Source organism: Corapipo altera, unplaced genomic scaffold, assembly GCF_003945725.1.
Source record: "Corapipo altera isolate COAL_440 unplaced genomic scaffold, ASM394572v1 2b, whole genome shotgun sequence".
Classification (NCBI taxonomy): Eukaryota; Metazoa; Chordata; class Aves; order Passeriformes; family Pipridae; genus Corapipo; species Corapipo altera.
This window is the reverse complement of record NW_020884874.1, coordinates 36,754,570-36,776,404: the sequence shown is the minus strand read 5'-3', so window position 1 is coordinate 36,776,404 and position 21,835 is coordinate 36,754,570. Positions and strand designations below refer to the sequence as shown.

General features: G+C 42.6%; 2 protein-coding genes across 2 annotated transcripts in view; one reads left to right on the top strand and one right to left on the bottom strand.

Annotated features, from left to right (window-relative positions):
* Positions 1 to 21,835, top strand: part of GALNT2 (polypeptide N-acetylgalactosaminyltransferase 2) — a 120,632-nt gene that overhangs the window by 89,099 nt on the left and 9,698 nt on the right. Inside the window, exon 16 of the transcript XR_003532022.1 lies at positions 4,504 to 4,649. The gene's annotated coding sequence lies outside the window, so the exon portion shown is untranslated. The remainder of the gene's footprint in view (positions 1 to 4,503; positions 4,650 to 21,835) is intronic.
* The window catches only part of PGBD5 (piggyBac transposable element derived 5), a 73,234-nt gene continuing 64,919 nt past the window's right edge, over positions 13,521 to 21,835 (bottom strand). Inside the window, exon 7 of the mRNA XM_027669918.1 lies at positions 13,521 to 21,516. Within this exon, the coding sequence (XP_027525719.1) occupies positions 21,321 to 21,516 (196 nt within the window). The 3' untranslated portion in view covers positions 13,521 to 21,320. The remainder of the gene's footprint in view (positions 21,517 to 21,835) is intronic.

Below are 21,835 nucleotides of genomic sequence, written 5' to 3'. Positions count from 1 at the left end.
GGATGGGAATCGTACGATGCTGAAAAAATGTGTGATCTGTCCAGCCTCAGAGATACCTCAGGTCAGTTTTCAGGGTACCTCATTCTTTCCCACTCTGTGGCATACAGGACTAGGATCCTTGCTCCTGGTCTAACAAACTTAGCTTTACAGTTGGCCCCAAGGACTTGGTCAGCTAGCATAACCTGCAGAAGCATCTTTAGGAAAGATTTAAACACTTCCACTCTTTTAGTTGTACTGACAGGAAGATTCTTACCTATCAAGCTGTAGGAAAGGAGAGGTCTTGGGTACAAACTTACCCTCTCTGTGTAGCAGAAGTTAGTGACTTTCACAATCTAAATTTAATGAAGGAAATAGGTCTTTAATATTTATGGTTGGCAAAAATAAAAAGGCCTTGTCAAGCTGCGGTAAACAAAAGAAACACCTTTGCATCTGCAGATTGTATCTGAGAATTCAAATGAGGATTCTCCATCTTAAATGCCCTTTGACACCCAGGATCTGACAGGTGATACTAAGAGATAATTACAACAGGCTTCTGGCAATAGAAGCTTTTAATCTAATCCAATGTTAAATGTAGAAGTCTATCTCTAATGTCTCTGCCTAGAGTTTTACATATTTCCTGTGCCTACTGTTCTTGGTTAACTTTAGTATAGTAGCAGAACTGAATGAACCATCCAGCAAATTTTGCATTACTGCTGACCAAAACTCCATTGTTTCCTTTTTACCCAAGTAAATTTAACTGAAAAAAATTTTCCCCATTTGTTTTCTGGAATTTCAGGTCATGCTTTTCTTAGCCGGTTTTCTGCATAGGTTTACTCTGCTTGCTTGTCACTGTGCATAAAAGCAGATGTGTTTATATCCCCTTTATAAGGTCATGTTTAATCTTTGCTCTTTGTGGATTAAAATCCCCATATTTTAAATTCTGAATTTTCAAGAAGATGCCTCTGTGTGTTTGAAAAGGAAAGTGAATATTGGGAGATATTAAAAGGCTGTGATCTGCTTGAGGTAAGGACTGTTGTCTTGTTTAAAGTGGATTCTGTAGAGCATTGTTCAGTTCCTTTCTGGGGTATTACAGCCATAACCTCAGTTATTTTGTTCAATTTTTGTATATAAATACCACCATCTACTTTGCCTTACTTATATTTATTTTAAATGTAGATTCTCTCTAAAGTTTACGTGGCCCTGAGAAGCATGTGTGCATCACCTGTGTCCTCATTCATGCCTGAAACACAATGAATAATTTCATAGCAATAGCTCATTACAGAATGCTCTAGCAAGACGCTTGTTCCTATACAGAATGATTTCAAATGAATAGAAGCCACTGAAAAAAAGTCTGGAATAATAAGCCATGATTACAGAATGAGCACAAATGTCAGGGTTGCATCTTCTGTTGGAGTGCACATTTTATTTACAGCTTAGCATCCAGTAGCTATTTTAAGATCTGCTAGTAATCAAGCTTAAAAATTGTGAATAAAGTCAGTCCACAGATGGTCTCTCTGTAGAGCTCTCCAAGAGGTTGTCTGAATGGGTGCAAAATACTCTTAATTTGATTTGATTTCTTGCAGCAGGGCAGCATGTTGTTGCTCTGTATGCAGGGAGATGGACCTGTTGGATTTCAAGTTCCTATTTCTACCCAGCAGATGTTTTTAATCCAAGGATTTTTTGAGGTTTTTTTATTTATTTAATTAAAAAGGATCTGGAAGTAGCAAATAGCTATGCTTTCTGTCAAACCTATATTAATTGAACATCACCTTTGGTAATCTGGTAAAAAGAGGGTTAGAGAATCACTACCAAGAGTCTGTTGTGCTCTGGTAGTGTGGTGAGCACCACTTGTGCAAAAGAGTTTTCTTTTATGCCACCTTTCTTCCTGTCCAACAGGTTATTTTTGGAGAGAACGTGAGGTAGATTCCTAGGTGGCAGCTCTGTGATGCTGATCCTGCCTCCTCCCTTGGTCTAGCGTTTGTGCCAAATCCATGAGACGATTAAGTGAATAAAGCAGCAGACCAAGATAGACAGAAAAAAAATGTCAGTCTTGGAGAGTTGAGGTGACCTTTTTGAAGAGAGGTGGAGTTGGCACAAAGTGGCAGGGTGTCATAACCAGAAGTTGCTGAGGGGGGAAGATGTTCAACTTCCCTTCCCTGTAGCATAAGTGGAATGTAAAAGCCGTTTGTCCATCCTGTGGAGCAATGGGATATAGCATCTCTTCAGGTATTGCTACTCCCTGCTTGTCACTGTGAGATTTTGGGTACAGTTTTGTCACTGTCATGTGCTCATCTGTGAGCTAGCAGCATGTAAAGGAGCATTAGGAATGCCTTGTGGTGAGGCAGTGGAGGTTGTAAGGAAGGTTGGCAAAAAAAGCCCAACAAAAAAGAACATGGAAAGTGTTACTTTCAGTAGCTGAAAGCCCTTTGAGCTTGGCTTAACTAGACCATAAAATCAAGCCTTATGTTTTCATGACAGAACCTGAGCTGAGGGATGTTCTAGTTTGCTTTCCTGTTGAGATGCCTTTAATAATAATAATAGTTATTATTATTACTTATACCAAAACAACCTCACTGCTGGTATCTGAGTCTAAAGCCAGCAACACCTATACCATCAAGAGAGGAGAAATGGGGCAAGAGAGACAAAAAGGTTTTCAGTTGCATGAAGGTCTTTGTTTCAACATCAAGCTGATGTTGAGTAGAGAGTTTCCTACTAGAAAGGGATTTAATGCTTTTATTTAGACAATCTGGAGAAAGAAAATGCTCTATCTTACATGTAGTTTGTGTGGTATGGAGCACACCATACTAGTGTTACGCTCTCTGCCAGCTGGTATGAATTGTATGGAGATGTTTCTTTTGCTTTTCACTGTTGAATGAGTTGAGAGAGGGTGGCATCTTTGGGTCACTGGTGAGGGTCAGGGCTTCTGTCATGGCAGGAGATACAAAAGAAAATGACACACACACTCTTAGCTTTATGTCTAGGTAGAAAAGATGGGGGAAAAAGTGAAGTGGAAGAGAAAGAGATGCAAAGTTGAGAGGATGTGGAGAAGCAGCTGCAGAAGTGCAGCTTAGAATGTATTTCAAAGTCAGTAAATTCGTAGTTTAAGGTAAAATGAGATCTAACTCTCCTGTGCTCTACAGCATAAGCTGTGACATCTTCAGCAGCGATATCTGTGACAAGTCCTCAGCTTTTATATCCTGGATACAATTTTAAGAAGTTTTTAGGGCATTCAGTTTTCAAAAATAAAATTTAGGAATTTAAAATCTTGAGTAACAGATGAATTTGAGAATTAGGAAATCTTACTCTTCAGCTGATCTAATTCTTTTGTTAGCTCTTCCAATATACCTTTGCTTTCATGAATAGTTGGTTCCAGGCTGAATGTCTAGCTTCAGCTTCCAGCCATTTTGTCTGCTAATTATGTTTGATTCCTTAAAATATTCTTTATAGAATCAGAACTTCTGGAATATGATTGTTATTTCTTTAATTTTCCCCTTACAGACTGAGCCTTTTAAACTAGGTGAGAAGCAGGCTTTTCAGACCATGCATTGCTACAGCTGTTCTCTGAGCTCTGTCCTCAAGGCAGATGGAGGGATGGTGAGGTATGAAGGTCCTCCTCTCAAACCCAGTAAAAATAGGTTGAGGCCCTTGTGGTTGTTAATTGTGCAAGATTCCTGCTGATGCTTGTCCCTCACGCTGTACTTAGGGCTTTCTGACGACAGCCAGGCAGTGCTCTGAATCAATGATCCTGAGGAGGGGTATATCTTGCTTCCAGCAAGGCAAGGTAAATCAATGCTGGGCCTATAGGTGGTTTTTTACTGGATTAAGTCAATAAAGAAAACACTGATAGGTGTCCACAAGCAGTGCTTGCAGGCTGCTGTTCTGAACTAATGCTCTTGAGGTTCTGTCAGTTTTCTCAGGGAACATCCCAAAAATTTGTTGTCCATATGAGAATCACTGTTGTGATTCCTGTTTTTCAGAGCAGGATTATGTCCTGGAATATATCAAAGTATTTGCACAGCGTGCTGGTAAATCTTGAGAGACAGGGAAAATGGAATAAGGGAGGCAGACGTAGCTCAACTATAAGCCAAGTGGCACAGAGTGGATGCCATGGCCCACTTCCTTTCCCTGTTAATTTGAAATTCTGTATCAGCAAGTAGCAGGAAATGTCTTGCTACATCTGATTTGAGCTGGAAAGGCATGCTGACTGACAAGAAGAGGTTAGATCGTGAACAGAAAGGAGTATATGGATAGGGAGTTAACATACGGCTGCTCTTAGCAAATAGCGAATGAGAAGGTGAAAAAAGATGTTTTCAGGTATGAGATTGAAGGACAAAAGAACTTCATATTGTTGAGAATTCTGCCATGGATGTAAGAGCCCTTTCAGTGGAAAACAGGACTGTAAAACATGCAAATATGTAAACATGCACCAGAGGAAGTCTCTAAGTCAGAGATTGATAAGAGCTTGAAGGGCAGGTGGGGGAAATACTATTTGGTCTTAATCTCATTCCTGTGGTTTTTCCTTAGGCAATTGGTTAAGGGGTTATCTCATCCTTTGGCCCATGCTGGCTAACTGTTTCCAGCTGAAGTGTGCTGAGTAGCTCATACTGGAGGCTGAACAAACACATGGATGCACGGAGCACCTTGGAGGACAGCAGGCTACATAAGCAACAGTAGATAATGACCAAGCAGCTGGTATTTAATATGCTAGGTGGAGAATCCCATCTCCAGCTCTCATTTCAAATTGCCTTTCTTGCTACAGCTTACTTACAAAGTGGTGTCCTTTAACCTCTTCCATAAAATGTGAAAAGGTTTCTGGTTGATTTTTATGTTATAATGGAAAATGGCTGCAGAAAGTTTTTAGATTTCAGGCTTTCATATAGAAAGAGTAAATATGGAAAAAAAATGAGTCTAGAAAGGATTAGGAAAATAATTTTGTATTTTGTTGTGAATAGGGGATCAAATTCCATACACCATTTTAAGAATTTTATTCCTATTCAAAACTGCCACAGATATAAATCCGTAAGTATTTGCATTCTCAATAGCCTCTTAGGTAGAAGATGGCATCTGACATTCTGGTGTCTCTTCATTGTACAAGCCCCTAAGGAGGGTCTTTGAGAGCTTCTGAAGAAAACAAGTTCTATAGAGTTCTGAAAGCATGCCATGGGATTTGCAATTAGCCTGGATGCAAAGATCTTCATGCTGCATCTAAATTTCGACCTTTGTTAGCAGTGCCTGGAGAATGGCTTGTATGAACTTCTGAATATCTTCACCTGGCACAAGGGGGGGCTTGGTTTGAGATGGGGTACTCTGGGTCCATTTCTAGACACGTTATGACAAAAAGGGCAAATGGCTTTTACCCGGAGAACCCCTGCACTGTGGGATTAGTGGGAACCAGCCCCATTGTTTTGGGAGTGCCAGTAATACTGTATTTCTGTGATCCATTTTGTATGGATTAAAACATTTTCTGGCATGAAGCTGAAGACATGACCAGCATGCATGGAGCAGAGCTGAGCCTGGCAGATGTGAGTGATACCCTTGTAGCGAGCACTATCACATGGCTTTCCAGAAAAATTAAAAATAAAGAAAAGCACTCGCTTATTTAGATCTGGCCAAATAAAAGATCGTTTCATGGGGGGACACAAAGGGTGGGCCCAAATCCCTTTTAGCCTGCTTGCTCCATTCTGGCTTTGCCTGAATACTTGCTTTGGAGATGACACTCACATCAGCCTTGCTCCCTGTGCCCACACAGGCTGGAGCAAGAGTAGCCTCAAATGTGTATTGCGTGTGTTGTTGAGCTGGGGGTGTAATGTCTCAAGAGCTCTGTCAGTGTGATGATGTTTTCTGTTTTGCCATGGGTTGCCTTTTAGGACAGGGGAGGTTTACCTGCCCCTTGCAGGAATGATTTGGGTGGGGTTGTGCATACAAAAGAGGCTGTCTGAGCATAAGGTAATCCCAGAGAAAATGCTTGTCTGGATGTTATGGTTATTTCTGTGTTCACCTATAAATACCACCCCTTTGCTTTTTTATCTGTGGGAAATGTCATTTCCTTTCCCAGCACATGAGCTTGGCTTCCCTTGTGGGGAGAATTGGAGTTGTGTGTCCTGTTGGCAGCTCTGTTTTCTGTGACTGGGTGCCCTGGAGCACAAGTTTCTTTAGGAAAGCCAGAGATGGCAGCAAAACAAGTTTCCTGCCAGTTCCCTTGTTCCAGTTTCTTCTTTGTGGCAGAACAGAATTTGATTTTCTTTCTCACTGTTATTATGGGCTGCAAAGAACAGCTCTTAAATTAGCCCTGAGGAGGTGGTAAGGTAGAGGAAGCTCACTGCAGGGAGTTTGGTCTGACGCATGTAATAAGCACAAGCTCTACCTGATTCGACTGATGAACTCTGTCATATGCACAGCCCTCTCCTCAGTTTGTTTTTGTTGTTTTAATTAACTTTTGGCAGCCATGCCAAACACAACTCCTGCGTCTTTTTCCAACCACTGCTGCAATGTTACAGCAAAATTCTTTGGCCATAGCTTGACTTGGGAGGCTCGGGTGCATCCAAGGAGCATCCTGTGAAACTCAAGGCCTGTGTGAAGGTGCCAAAGGTCTAAAACATCTCACAATAGTGATGCTTTATCACCTTTTCCTAAAACACTCCTGCTCCATCTTCTCCCCACTGCTTTGAGCAGCTCAGAGACCTACAGATTTGCTATTCTTGCTGCTTCTTTGGGACACTCAGAATAACAGAATATGCTGACTTGGAAGGAACTCATAAGAATCACTGAGTCCAACCCTTAGCCCTGCCCAGGACCATCCCCAAGAGTCACACCATGTGCCTGACAGTATCATCCAAATACTTCTTGAACTCTGTCAGTCTTGGTGCTGTGACCACTTCCCTGGAGAGCCTGTTCCAGTGCCCAACCACCCTCTGGGTGAAGAATGTTTCTTTAATATCCAATCTAAACCTCCTCTGACACAACTTCAGGTCATTCCCTCGGGTCCTGTCACTGGTCACCACAGAGAAGAGATCAATATCTGTCCCTCCTCTTCCCCTCACGAGGAAGTTGTAAACTGTGATGAGGTCTCCCCTCAGTCTCTTCTTCTTCAGGCTGAACAGACCAAGTGACCTCAGCCATTCCTCGTACGGCTTCCCCTCAAGGCCCTTCACCATCTCTGTTGCCCTCCTTTGGATGCTCTCTAAGAGCTTAATATCTTTCTTATATTGTAGCACCCAAAACTGCACACAATATTCAAGGTGAGACCGCACCAGTGCAGAGCAGAGCGGGACAATCCCCTCCCTCGATTGACTGGCGATGCTTTGCCTGATGCCTCCCAGGACACGGTTGGCCCTCTTGGCTGCCAGGGCACTGCTGACTCATATTCAACTTGACATCCACCAGAACCTCCAGGTACTTTTCCTGGCACTGTAGAGGGCAACGAGAAGGGCAGAGTTGGACCCTTCAGCCATACTGTGTGGACATGACCCATGTGGATATGGGCCTGGCATGTGTGACACTGGGCATGTTACCAGTGCCTCTGCAGGCTGTCCCTCTCTGGGGGAGACTTCTCCTCAGCCCTGGGGACTGTGGAACAGTTGCATTACTCCAAATTGAGAGGATGGCCTGCCTGGGGGTGAAAGCATCCCAGAGCACCTAACTGATGGAGAGGGGAGGCAACACACACACATCCTCAGTGCCCTGCAGCATCATTGGGCAAAGCAGGATTTAGGTCACCTGCCTAGGGAGCAGTTTACTCTCTGCTGACTGCCTCTATTGCACAGTCCTGAGGTGCTGACAGGAGGGAAGGGCAACTTTTGAACTTAATTGTAAATCCCCCGGACTCCGGATAAGGTGTTACGCTTTGTTTTCGATGAGGGGAGAGAGCTTTGCAACCATCCATTTTAAAGTAAATCTGTCCTAAGGAGATAGAGATGCTCATGTGTTCCTGGCTGCTTCAACCTTTGCATAGGATCCTGAAAAACAGCAGCCACATTAAATCTCATCCACTGCTGATTTTCATTATCCACATGAGAAACTGGGTTAAACTACCTCAGGCAATAAAATCCTGCAGGCTACTGCGAGGCTGTCATTGCTAGAGAGGCTCTGTCAGCTGGGAAAGGGCACTGCTGTCATGCAACAATGAACCTAACCATGTTATAAATAGCTCCTCGTTGTTCGAAAAGAAACAGTAAGAGGAAGTTCTTTCTTTTTGTCTTTTCTGCTCCAGTTTTCTCCCTCTTGAGTAGCATGAAAGCTATTTGGTTATTTGCAGCACAAAAGCAGAGCTGGTTGGGCCCAGTGGACATAAACCCAAGGAGACAACAGGCAGGGAAAGCACATGGGGAGAAGAGCATGGTCTGGCTGATCTGGCATATCTCTGGTAGTTAAACGTGATGCACAGGTGTGAGACTGGGTCCCCACCTACATAGCATAGGACAGGATTTCCAGCACCACCAGGGTTTGGGCTGTAGCAGGGCAGCTCCCTTACAGTCCAGTTTTGTTTGGCACCTGGTCTCCCTTGATCAGTGGGTGCCTGGTCATCCCTGCGACAGGCTGCTCTTTGGGGAAGCAATCAGTGCACTGCAAAGCAATCAAAGCACTCCATCCTAGTGCTTTGCAAACTGTTCATGATATGTGATTTACCACTGGCCTGCTGAACCACCGCTCTGTAGATGTTTCCATTGCAATTTGGTGGTGACATTATAGGACAAATCACGAGAAACAGATCATATGTGGTGGCCACTGAGAAAAAGTTCCTGAATTTCTTTTGCTTATCACATGAGCAATAGACAGCTCTTGCTGGCACACACTGAGTCCACCTGAGTGCTTGTCTGTGCTTGGTGTGTGTGTATCCACCCCAGGCCAGGGGGGAGGCAGATATATTTTATTCAATGTAAAAGCAGCTTCTAAAATCACTTTAGTGCACCATGCCTTGAAATGGGCTGCTGTCATCCCAGGCAAGAGAATGGATATGGATGATTATCTATAATAATTATCTACATATAATTATCTATTTAGTCAGTTTATTGCACTAGCCAAGACCCCTGTAAGGGCTACAGATGTTTAGCAGCTGGTCTGAGTCCTACTGAAGTATCTTTCAGATACTTCAGAGCTTCTCTAGTCCAGGATCACATAGACCAAGCCCCTGGCTGCAGTAGCAGGTTTTCTTCATTAAAAGTGCAAGTATTTCTCCTATATTAGTAAGTTTATTAAACCTGACATGCAGTATTTAATACTAGTGATTGCTCAGTCTGGCTGCAAACTGTGGGTGATCATCCGTATTCAGTTTAGTAAATACCTGACATTATCTGGTGTCTGAAAAGACAAACTGTGGAACTCTGCCGTGGCACTTTTGAAATTGCTTTTCTGAACACAGCAGTGCTCTACATGCTTGATATTAATCATGGAATAGGAGCAAAAAAACAGGTGATTATTTGAACACAAAAATGCTATACTGATGTTATGCTAAGCTACTTGGTGAGATGTCTCTCTTCCATCCGATCTCAGAAGTAACTCTGTGCCAGGTGATAGCTGGGCACAGGGTTGTTGGGCACAATAATGGAGAAGACTAAAAAAAAGATGAATTGGAGAGTCAATGTGAAGAAGAACAGCACACACACACTGAAGGGACACTGACAGATATAGAACTACACTTTAATTTGTGAGTGTTGGATGGGGACTCTCTTCTGTGGTTGTGTGGAGATACAGTTGCTTATGTCTAGAGACCAACTTTTTCAGCCCAAATGTTTGAGATGACTATGTACAGTAATTCCTGTGTTTCAATGTTAAAAGGCTTTGAGATACAGATAGATTAGTAGGCAATGAACTTTTCCAATTCCTGAGGGTGATTTGCAGTTTATTCTGGTGTGTCTGCCTGCAGATGCTAATCTTATTCACAGCAAATAAATCTTTCCTCTCCTCCACTTTCCTTCATAACTTTCCATTTTTTGGGATTACTGTTTGGCATCGTTGTCTTTGGCTGGTTTTAAATTTTGTGTCTGTTCAGGAGAGATTGAAGAGGTTTGCTTTGCCATTTCCCTACAGTGGGCGATACAATGCTGCCATCTTAAATCCTGCTTTATTGTTCTTGGGGAGTCTGAATCTGGCAGAAGGAGCATCTAACCCTTCTTTTACAGAGTCACAGAATACTCTGAGTTGGAAGGACCCACAAGGATCATTGAGTCTAACTCTTAAGTGAATGGCCTATGCAGGGATTGAACCTTTGACGTTGGCACTATTAGCACCAAGTTTTAAGCAACTGAGCTAATCTCAGGGTGAGGTTGCAATCCAGCCCTGATTCATGGAAGTTAAAAAAAAAAAGGGCATATTTTGGCTTGTTGCACCTCAGTGTGTTCACATCACAGTTGGTACCAGCTGCCTCCAGGCCAGTGTGGGACAAGGAGTGCACTGCAGGAGGTGAACCTCTCTGCTCAGGGGAGGTGACTCCCATGCAAGTTTGTGGATTGCTAATTCCCATGAGTCCAAAAACCTGCTTTGCTGCTGCTCTTGCTTCTTGTATGAAGGAAGGACTGCAGGTTCCCAGGTAAAACCTGTAACAGTGAACATATTCTACAAAAAATCCCTGGTAAAATTCATGAATCCCATGCCAGTATCTCTGGTGCAAGTGTTCCTGGAGGATCCTGCCCAATCCCTCACGTGGGGAAGTGCAAACATCAGAGAGAAGTTTCTGGCCCCTCAATTCTCATCACCTTTTGCATTTTGATTTCTTAAACTCTTATTACTAAAAACAAAACTGTGGCTTTGCTGTAATCTAAGGAAATTGAAGAATGGAGACAGTCTCTGAAGAGAGTGGAGATGGCTTTGCTTTGCAGGGGTCTGATGAGATGCCATTCATTACTGCATGCTTTTTCAAGGCTCGAGTGAAGGTGCCTTAAGAGAGCCTCTGCTTTGACTTAGTAACAGCTGGGGATGTCCTTTTCTGCAGTGTCTGCAACTTGGCATTTTTTTTCTCTTTGGTTCTCTCTAGGGATGGAGGGATAAGTGGAACAGGATATTAGAAAACATTGCAAAAGGGAATGTTAAGGTTGGCTTAATTAAGAAAGACCAAGTTGTTGGAATTATTAATTGTAAATTCTCTTGAGAATAATTTCATGAGAGATTGAGTTACTGCAGGCCATGGCCTGATCTGAATGGATGGCAATGTTTTCAATGACAGCGTTGAGGTTATGCATCTGTGTGTGTGTGTGTCTGTGTCAATCAGATCCTGGATTTCATAATTAGTTAGTGTGTTAAAGATGATTCACATTGCTTATTGCAACTCTGATCCTCTGGCCTGATTACACACAGCATTAGCTCTGGTCATGGGCACATCCAGGGAGCAAAGCACTGTGCTGCTGGGGGCAACTCCAACCATGACAGGGAACTCACAGAAATTCTCATTTGGTTTATGGCACAGCTGAACATCCCGACTGATGTGTGGCTGGTCTCACTGCAGGGGCTTGTAATCATGTCCTCAGGTCCCTCCTGCTGTGTGTGTCTATGGAGTGATGTGTGGAGACACCTGCTGTGCAGGTGCTGTGCTGTGTGTGGCTGTTCACATCCTAGGGAGCCCTGACAGCCCCCCCAGGGCATGTTCATGCCAATCCATCACCCTGATTATGCACATCTATGTTTCCAGCTCCTGCACTCATTTGGGATGAGCAAGCCTTCACTCTGTGCTGAAGGCAAGCACTGCGGTTTGATCACTTCTTGATCTTGGATGTGATATCTCACAGCAGAAACCCGTGGGTTTCTCATCAGGCACTGTTGTGGTGCAAAAAATCCGGAGAAAAGGAGCCTGTTTGTTGAAGAAGTTGATTGTATGAAAAGTCCAGACTGTCTTTCAGACCAGCATATTAAGAGTTGTCAATGCAGCTACTTACATGTTGAAAAGATTTCTGTAGCGGGTTGGCTTTTGGGATTTTTTAGGCCTTCCTTAGCAACGAGGGCAGAGATCTAAGGAAGTATTCCATATCATCTCTTTCAATAACACAACATATAAAAGGGCACAGATAAGAGGCCTTCGCCCTCTTCGCTCTTCCGGTGGCTGAAGACAACAGGTCCCTCTTGCAGGCGGTTTTGCTTGTATGGGTATTTGCTTTGTATGGGCCAAAACCTGCCTGCTCTGACCTGCTGTTATCTCCATTCCATTGAGAGGTGTGGGGAGTTGGTTCTGCTGTCCCGTTCAGAGAAGTATTTAATCCATTTTTTTTTTTTACTTATTCGCTAGCTCGCTATTGAAGGTGTATATTTAGAGGATATTTGTTTTTAGGTTTCTTTTTATCCCTGTTTCCCCCTCCCTTTTCCCTTTTTCCCCCTCGGGAGCTCCCTGTTGTGTATAATATATTCAAATTGTATACATAATTGTAAATATATGTAATATATATATTTGATATAATCCCGTTTTGTTCAGACTTCTTTCAGGTTTTTTTTCTGTTGTCCAGGTTTTTTTCCCTCGCTTGGGGAGAGCGGGAGGGGGAAGGAGACAGCCGGACTTGGGAGAGCCAGGCCAAACTGATACAATTTCTGAGATCTTGGCTTGGTTGAACAGCTTGACCTCACCTTTTTGATACTGAGCAACTTACAGAAAAATAGTCCCCTCCTGGGTACTGGATCCATAGAGATATCAAATAGGTCAAGCGGTTTGCTACTGGTTGCTTCTTTTGATGTTTTGTTTTCCCTGAAAACCTGGCTTTTTCTTAGGACAACTTAGGTGCAAACTAAATTTCTTCATGTGGAAAACACAAAATGATATGAAAAAACACTCTGAGCAAATCAGACATGGTAGCTGCCCAGCAGATCGTGGCAAGGGGTCAGTGTTGAGCCACACTTGTGCACACCTGGAGGTGCCAGGCAGCCTGGTCCCCAGCAGAGGCTTTGCAGCCACAGGGAAATGAGGGACACAGGCCCAACGTGTGGGGGGACTGTGGTTGTTGACAGAGACCCACTGTACCCCCACTTACATGTTCTGCTGTGAGACTTCTGCTCCCTAAGTGATTAAGGTTTAAACCAGGTCCTAGTAACTTGCTGACTTGGAGCTGTGAAACAGTGGCCATCCACAGATCACGCATACCTAGTTTTGCCTGCAAATGCCACCTATTTGGCGTGCAGGTCATGGTTTCGGTGAATACCACTAGTGGTACAGACAAACCTTGCCAGGAAGAGCCAGAGCAGTTAAGGACAAAGGGCTGGTACTGTTCAGCAGTTATCTGAGAGCTGTGATAGCCACCCATGTCCTTGTGTCCAGCCCACCCTGCCCTGAGGTGGCTGGAGAGCATTGCTTGTGAGTGTTGGGGGGCATGCTGGGGACAGTGGTCCCCTTTCCTACGCCTGTGTGCAGACTACATTGAAAGGCTTTTTAAATTCAGTTCTTTCTAAACAAAATGGCTCTATACTCAGTGGCTGGATAAAGATGCTGGCTTTTGCCTCTAATGGTCTTAGAGTGTAAACCTATAACTTATGTTGCAGTATATTCTCTACATCCCTTCACCTACACACCCAGAGCACAACCAAACATCTTCCCCACATATTTCAGAAAAGATCAAGACAGAAAAACAACCGGTAATATATCTGACTGTATTTCAAAGTTGTTGATTGTAAACAAACTTTGTCGAAGAAATAAAATCACATGACAAGATATCAGAGTGATACTATAAATCCATTTTGTTATTGTTGCCACACTTCACATTTTTGGAACTCAGAATTTAGCTCATGGTGTACAAAACTTGTAAAAATTTATTGCAAGCGTGCCTTTGTGTAGAACAAAACCGGTGTCACAAAAGTAGTTCCCTGTCCTGTGCAGAAATACAGTTGTGTATCTCTTACTGGAAAGAGGTCACACACCTGCATTTCCTGAAAGACTTGGCTGTTATAAAATTGCTCTGAGAAAGTTTTAAAAAAGAAAAAAAAAAAAAGAAAAAAAAAAGCAATTTGCAGTGTATGGTTTACCTCTGGAATTTATGCTTTCAACAGGAATCTTTAGAATTATAAAGAATATGGAACTTTGCAACAGAACTGCAGTTGCTGATGGTGTGAGCACAGCCCAGTAGTCTTGAAAGCCCTTGGCCAGCTAAGGCCCATCCTCATGTTTGGTACTGTCACTGCATTTGATGGAATGTAAGTTGCACACATTGAAAATAAATGCAAAAAAAATGTTGAGGGAGAGATTCCTTTTCCAGAATCCCCATTGTTCCTGTTTCTACTGTGGTGCTTCCACAGTCTGTTACTTCCATGCTGTGCTGACATGCAGCAGCGCTGTGACTCCAAGGTTGATGACTACTGATCATGTATAGTATAAGGAAAGGCATAGAGTGAGGCCAGGGATGTAGCTAAAGCAGGGTTTATGTTGCTAAAGCAGCTGTGCAGGACTGTATGTGTTAAACATCAGCCTTTTCTTTTTAATTCAAAGGTAGCAGGGGAGGGGGGCACACATGCTGGAATGATGAGAGTTGAAGGGATCATGTGGGTCCTCTCCCTCCACTTACTCAGCCTCTGAAGTTTCCTCTGCCTCCTCAAACCCACTGTTCCTCTTGAATGCCTCCTTGTGTCAGACCATGCTGATTAGCCTCACAGGATCAGATTAATCTCTGGATTAAACCTGAGTTTTGTTATCTTTAATCTCACCCCCAGACCATGGGGTCAAGCTATTTTTTTTTATTTTGGTACTGAAATGCCAGGCTTATAACTAGAAGAAAAATCCAGGTTGGAAAAGAAAGTCCAAAACACCTGCAAACTGTTTTCCATCAAATGAGTAACTCCATTTCATAGAGACATGCAAACTGTTCAGCAGTCATGTTTTGCATATACCTTGACACAGATTGAGAACAAGACCATAAAGTTATTTTGACACCAGCGGGTTTAGGTTCTGGATGGTGCTTTGCTTTTCACTTTCTAGGCTTTTATGGGGAACTACTGGAAACAGGTCAAAATACTCTGAAGTCCAGAGCACACTGTAAATACTTGAAGTGTGAAAGTATTTGCCAGATTCTTTATTTTTGAAACGGAGTTGCCAGGGCTGGGAGCAAACTGCATAGGCCTGGCATCTTCCCTGCCTTAGAGAAACATCTGAGATTATCTTGACTATGAAGTCTGTTTGTCCAAGGAGCTTGGATCTTAAATTACACTTATCCCTTCCCCCATCTGTGTATCTGGTCAGGTTGTACACACTGTGGTCCTACAGCATGGCATGATGGTCCGCTCCCACTGGGTTCTTTATCCAGGTCACCCAGGCATTCAAGGGTTGTTCAGTTACAGCAAATGATGCTTTCATGGGAAAGATTTTTGCACCACTGATCATGTGGACCACCTTGACATGTCATACAAGCAATTATTACTTCAGCAAAGTGATACAAAAGGAGTTTACCACTTAAGGCCTTTTTGTGATACCTGTTCACCAGACTCATCAGAGTGGAAGGGTTTAAAAACAAAACAAAACCCCAAAAGACTCCCCAGACCCTGTCAAAGCCCCTCTCTGACAGTGATCCAGAGCTGAGGAATGTTACAGCCATTCCAGTTGGAGCAGTGGGTGTGGTGGTGCTGATGCCTGTTTTGTGTCCACAGGAACCTGACAGCGCAGCACTAATGGGGCAAAGCAGGCAACACCCTCACAGTGATTGTAATCAGTACAGGCTTCAGAAACAATACCCTGTTTCATCTGAGATTTGCAAAATAGCAAAAAGGACCAGCAAAGCAATGCTATAAATATAAACTGAAGGGCCAACTCTGTGTTGTCAACTCTTCCAGACTGACCAAGAACCTGCAGGATGACTTAGATGTGCTTTAAATGCATGGAATGAGGGAAGCAAAGGAAAGCATAGGGCAGGAAACTTCTCCAAGGCTACATTTCTGAAGAGACAGAGCTTTTGCTCAAAAGAAGAGGAAGATACCCTTTCTGAACAAAGCACAGCTGTTCCTACCTGTTTTCAACAGTGATATGATGATGATACAGGGGTGCTTCCAGTTCATAATGCTTCTGGAAACAAAGGTAGCTTAGGGAAGAATTGTTACAAGAATGAATATATATCAAGTAGCACTGGTGACAGGCTTGCATATGAGCAGATGATGTGATCTGTCGATGCAAATATCCTAGTTAATAGCAGGCCAAATATATACCTGTTTTGAGCTTAAGAGTTCCTTGCCTCTGTGAAACAACAGCCCTTCAACACTTGAATGTTTTTCTCAACCAGATTGAGATGAGTTCGTTTTACAACCAATCTTACACCAGTCATACCAAGAAGAAAGTGGCATGGCAAACTCCACAACAGAGATGGATGGAAGACTTCATATTCCATCTAAGCCTCACCAACTTTTCTCAACTCAGTAATTCTTTGCCTGAATTTCACACTCATTATTGGACTATCGTAGAGCTTCAGATTTTCCATTTATCTCCTTTAAGTTCCTCTGAACTGGTTGCACTCCTATGTTTATTGCATTTTTTCTTACCTTTGGTGCAACTTGGTTTTGACTCATGCTGGCCTGTATGAAGGAACCTGTGCTAAGTCCCACAGCCCTTACTTCAGCGGGAGAATGATATTTAGCATGCTTTCATTTCTAGTTTGGAAAAGTAGATTTGAACAAGAACCAAGTAGCTGAAAACATAGAACATGGCCTTAATCACAGAAGTGCAAACTCCATTTTACAGTTTCATTACCCCTTTATCTGTGCTGTGCCTTGGTGTCTGATTAAGAAAGGGGAAGCTCCTGTTTGAGAAGCTAATGATGCCTCATGAGTGCTGAGGTTGTTACAGCACTTTGCAATCTTTGCTTGGAAACTACCACAGATGCGCAGAATTATCAGTGCAGCATAATCCCTAAAATCAGCTCTAGGACTAGGGGACTAAGGCATGTAAGAATAAGATATTGGAGGCTTCTTTCACTACTCACCAGCTCAAGACAGACTCCTAAATAAATGTTAGAAGAAAAGTAAAAAGTACCCTCTCTAGACCAAAAAAAAAAAAAAAGGCCACAGTAATACAGCTGGAGGTAAAGAATGGGAGTGCTGTGTTTGAGTTACTGTCCTTAATGTCAGTCTGGAAACAGGTAAATTCATTTTTCTCCAGGAATTACCTGAAGAAAACGAAGTTGTACTTCTATAAATTAGGATTCTTGGACTACTTGTAAATATACAAGGGTTGAGGATAGAGAATAGAAATGGAAAATGGAGATGAGATTTCTTTATACTGTGCCCTACTGTCAAGTGCACAGATGGGCTGAAGTAAAAAGTGGCAGAGTTTCTGCAAGCCCTTGAAGCATTTTTCAACTGAGACAACAGTGGAAACCACTTCACAGTGGCTTCCAAGCTCTAGTGAGCGTTATATCACACACTGGGAAAAGAAATGTTTTCCAAGAATGGATCGCGGCATGACAGACATTTCTTGAAAGTACTGTGCATAGAAGGTGACCAGTATGTCTTACCGATGCTCTCAGTTCTTTGAAACAAAGTTTGCATACCATAAATAAGTCCTTATCAGTTTTCAGAAGTACATGTGAATGAAAATTCAATTCAGCAGGAGAGAAATGAGCCATGCTGTGCTCCCTTGGCTTCTTCAGCATCAAAGTTTGTTGTTGTGGTGGGGGTTTTTTGTTTTGTTTTGGTTTGGATTTTTTTGGTTGTTGTTGTTGGTTGGGTTTTGGGGGTTTTTTTTGAGAAAGTTTAGAGACATTTCTCTGTGACCCAGCTGGCATTTCCACTGCATTTAATCTACTGCTGAGTTTTACGATCTTACCTAGATTGTCTTAAGGCTACAAAAAAGCCCCCCAAACAAACCAAACTATCATTTCACAAGTCATTGCACAATTAGACACACACACCATAACTAGCATCCTTGCACTACTTTGAGACTAACTTCCCCTCCCTCCCCCCACCCTTTAACTAGGGAGAAGCTTTAATATTATGAGCAGGTGGGGAACCAAATCTGAGAAAGCCAGTTTGCAGTAAACGAAATGTTACAGAGGCTGAGCTGCAGTTAACAAACTTTAGCCTTTTAAAAATTATTTAATTTATTCCTTAATTACTTTACCTTGCTTGTAGTAACAGAGAAAGTGCAAGATGCTTTTATACAAGCAGAAATCCTAACTTTCCCCAACCCTATCCACTTCCAGTCAATAAAAACAAAAGATGAGGGGGAAGAGTCATCTGTAGATCTAGGCTATGCTTTGGTGACTTTTGCTCGTTGGCTTCAAGAGCCAAAATTCAAGCATTTTGTACATATAAATATATATAAATATTTTTGCTTACTTATGGAATGTTTGTGCATGTTTAGAACACCAGTTCAAAATGATGAGGGATGGTTAAGGCTAAGAAAATGAAATTCATTGCAAAGCTATAATTTTGTTTTCATTTTTCTCCTTTACAAAGGAGACTAAAGCATCTTCCCTGTAATAGTCAGCCACTGCGTAATCCCCCGTCAACACCAATTCTAGGGAAAACTACTCAGGACCCAGTCCCTGAGGCAAAAAGCTAGGACCTCATGATTTGAGCTCAAGTAATCCACATAATTAACAGCATACATTAGTGAAAAATTAAATATTCCAAGGCCTCAGACCTACTTTCACCTGAAAAAGAAAAGGCATTTTCTGTATGGGGTGGCCTAGATCCAGGCCTTTAAGCATACATAGTAATTTAACAATTGGCCAAGGCCTCCAGGTTTATCCCAGGGGCCCACAATACAGCTGGAGAGTGCTCTTCCTACTCCTCAGAAATGCCAAGTGGCTCTGAGGTGGTCTTGCAAACCATCCCATCTCTGCTGGGGTACAGGTACCCTGCAAATGCTCCAGCATGGCAAGGGAATGCAAGGAAGCAGATACTGCTCATTCAAGCCATCCCATCAGCAAAGTTCCAGCCAGACCTTTCCTTACTGCCCCAATTTTAACTACCACATCAATTTACGGGATATAATGAACTATTAGCTACTCTTCCTAATCCAATATCAGCTGGCATTGTCTGAAGCAGGGAGCAATAAGAACACCATTTGCCTTTTGTACCTCTGTGAAATTTCCTGAAAAAAGGAAACTGTGGGCTTATATTGCTGAACATTTGTTTTTAATGCTTCAGGCTAGCTCCTCTCTCTGAATACTTAGAAGACTGACAATAACCAGCTATCACACACAGTCTGAAGAGGGGTGGTCTCAGTTCTCTGTGGGGCTAAGAAGTTCCGAACTCATCCTTGGGTTCCTATGCAGCTTGGCATTGCCAAGGACTAGAGTGGTGCAAACCTTCTCCCTCCTTTTGAGGCTAGGAGGCCTCAGTGCACAAGATTTTGTCCTTTCTCCCATGTTTCCTGGGAGGAGACCTTGTGGACTGAGAAGCGAAAAGGGATGCTTAGGAATCCCGCTCTTGTACATTGTGCAGCCGGCAGGCAGAGCAGGACATGCGGGATAGGCTCCAGGCTGTATGACAAGCAGAATCACTGTGGAGTTGGCCGTTCCCTTACTCTCCCTGCAACCAGGTGAGATCTGCCTCTAAGTCTGCTCCAAAAAATAAGACTTTGGTGGAAACAGAAAGGTATCAGTGCAAGGATACTCTATGGGCTAGTCATTAATTTAGTAAGCCCTGTTCGATTCTTTCTCTGTTATTATTTTCATGCTGTGCATTTGCACATCGCATAATGATGAAATCTCAGGAGTTTTCAAATTCGTGTTGGTTACCCTCTATTGCCTCTTGCCAGATAGATACATATAACCTGGTGAGATTTACAATCATAAATCAATAAATCAGTTGATCACTCCATTCCTCTTGAATCAACTCAAGTCATTCTTCAGTAAAACTTTCCAGGCTTGGGGACCTAAAACCAGGTGGTCCTCTAAGCAACATGGTTTCTGCCCCATAATGCAATTCTGTTTGTGTTTGTCACTGCTAACCTTTAGAACATGGAGTTTTTTGCTGATTGAGTTGTGGACTGAAATCAATAAAGTGTAGAGGGCAGGGTAGCATTTCACTTCAGTATTGATTCTCCCTTGTTTCAGTCATACCTCTCTCTCTCTTGGTATTGTTTTCTGAAGCTCCAGCAGCCTTCAGATTCCACCAGCACCAAAATGTGGCATTTCAGCCTTGGCCACCAGCTCACGACGATGCTTGTCCTCTACAGTGTTACTAAGAACAGAAGAAGAACTCTTTGGGCTTGCTCTGTTTTAGTGAGGTTTGCGGTCTGGTTGCAACTGGACTTCTTTTTGTAAAACGCAATGCTATGTTATTTTGCTAAACATGTAATCTGCTCAATTACAACTACTGTAACAAGCCCTGAATTCTAACTAAAAGAATTCCTACAGAACACACCACAGTGATAATGGGAAACACACGGCTATTAGTGACTTATTTTTTCCTGCCAACTGTGTGTCAAATAGAGTTCTAAACTGGACCAAAAAAGTCTTGACAGTTACAAAGAAAAAAGCAAGAAACTGCTGTTCCTAAAACCTTAACAGTCCATTAGATTAGCTTTTTAAGCAACATTTAAGATACAGTTGAAATCAAGAAAAAATACAGATGTTATACTCTGATTTCTCACCTGTACACTGACCGTGGCAGTTAAGATGTGAGGCAGTATTACTTAATGGTTTACTCATTGTTAACACTTACAGTATTAATCACTGTGTGTTTGTGTATAAAAGGTTTTGTCCTGGTTAAAAAAGAAAATCAATATAATGTATTTTCATTTTAAATTCACTAATGTATTTGGTTTCTCCTAATTTTTCTGTGTACTAACTGGGATCAAATTGCCTTAGGTGACATTAATAAAAACAGGAAAAAGAAAAAAAAAACACAGAAAGAAAAAATCTTGACTGGTCCTCAGTTCCTGGCTGCCTGCCTGTGAAGGTTTTGTTTGTCAATATGCTTGCTTCAGTGTTCATGTATCTGAACTGCTCCGTTTATCACACTGGGAGGACAGCAGCAACGCCCTACAGGATGGCAGGCACTCCCAGCCACAGCCCATGGTGCAGACTTACATTGCTTGTCCCAGAATTTAGTAACTCCAAGTACACTATAGAGTTTTCCATAATACCTGTCTAGGGCTGCTGAGCTATGCCAGCTTATGACAAGCTCTTGGCCCAAGAGTAACTTTACAAGATGACCCTGTTCAACAAATAGTATTGAGATGACAACTAGTTTAAGTCTTTTTTGGGTGTACAGATTCCCACAGGGCATTCCCATATGCAATTGTGTGTCAGCTTTTCCAGTGGCACTTTCTGCACAACATGTCTACATCCAGCTGCTATTAGGAACAAAGTTTCCACCTCTCTAGTGGCATCACTTGGCATTTTTGGATGACAGCACTGGTGGTGTCACAGGTTCCTTGCTTTGCTGCTCCAGGTGTGGTATCTTCTGCTTACCCTTCAGCCTCTGCCTACGCCACCAGGAACAATGCATCAATGGGAGGGTGAGGTGTCTTCTAAGCCCAGAAGCTCCTTTACAAGTCTCTCACCAAACTGTGCACGGCTGTACCTTGTCACATGGTAGGCCTCTGACATTTTGTAGAGGATGTAGGCATTATTTATGGCGATGCTGATGGCAAACCAAAATACTTGTTGCCAGGTCTTGTTTGGTTTGTGAGAAATGAAATACCTAAAAAACCAAGAGAGGAGGGAAAAGCACTGTTAAGCCAAACAATTGCAGCTGGGATGCAAGAAATAATCTCAGACAAAGATCCTGCAGTCATAAAGGAGAAGCAAACCTGGGACTTCATACCTAGTTCAAGTATCTTCTTAAGAAATTTTGTACAATGTATTCGACAGTCATTTACAGCTAATTCGCACAATTTTGGAAATTTCTAGTAGTGTCTAAAAGAACAGACTTCCTTGCTCTCAGAAGCTCTTCTGAGCTTGAAGAAGTTGCAAGTTGCTTGCTTCAGCAACACTCTCATCTCTGTACCACTCCATTTAAA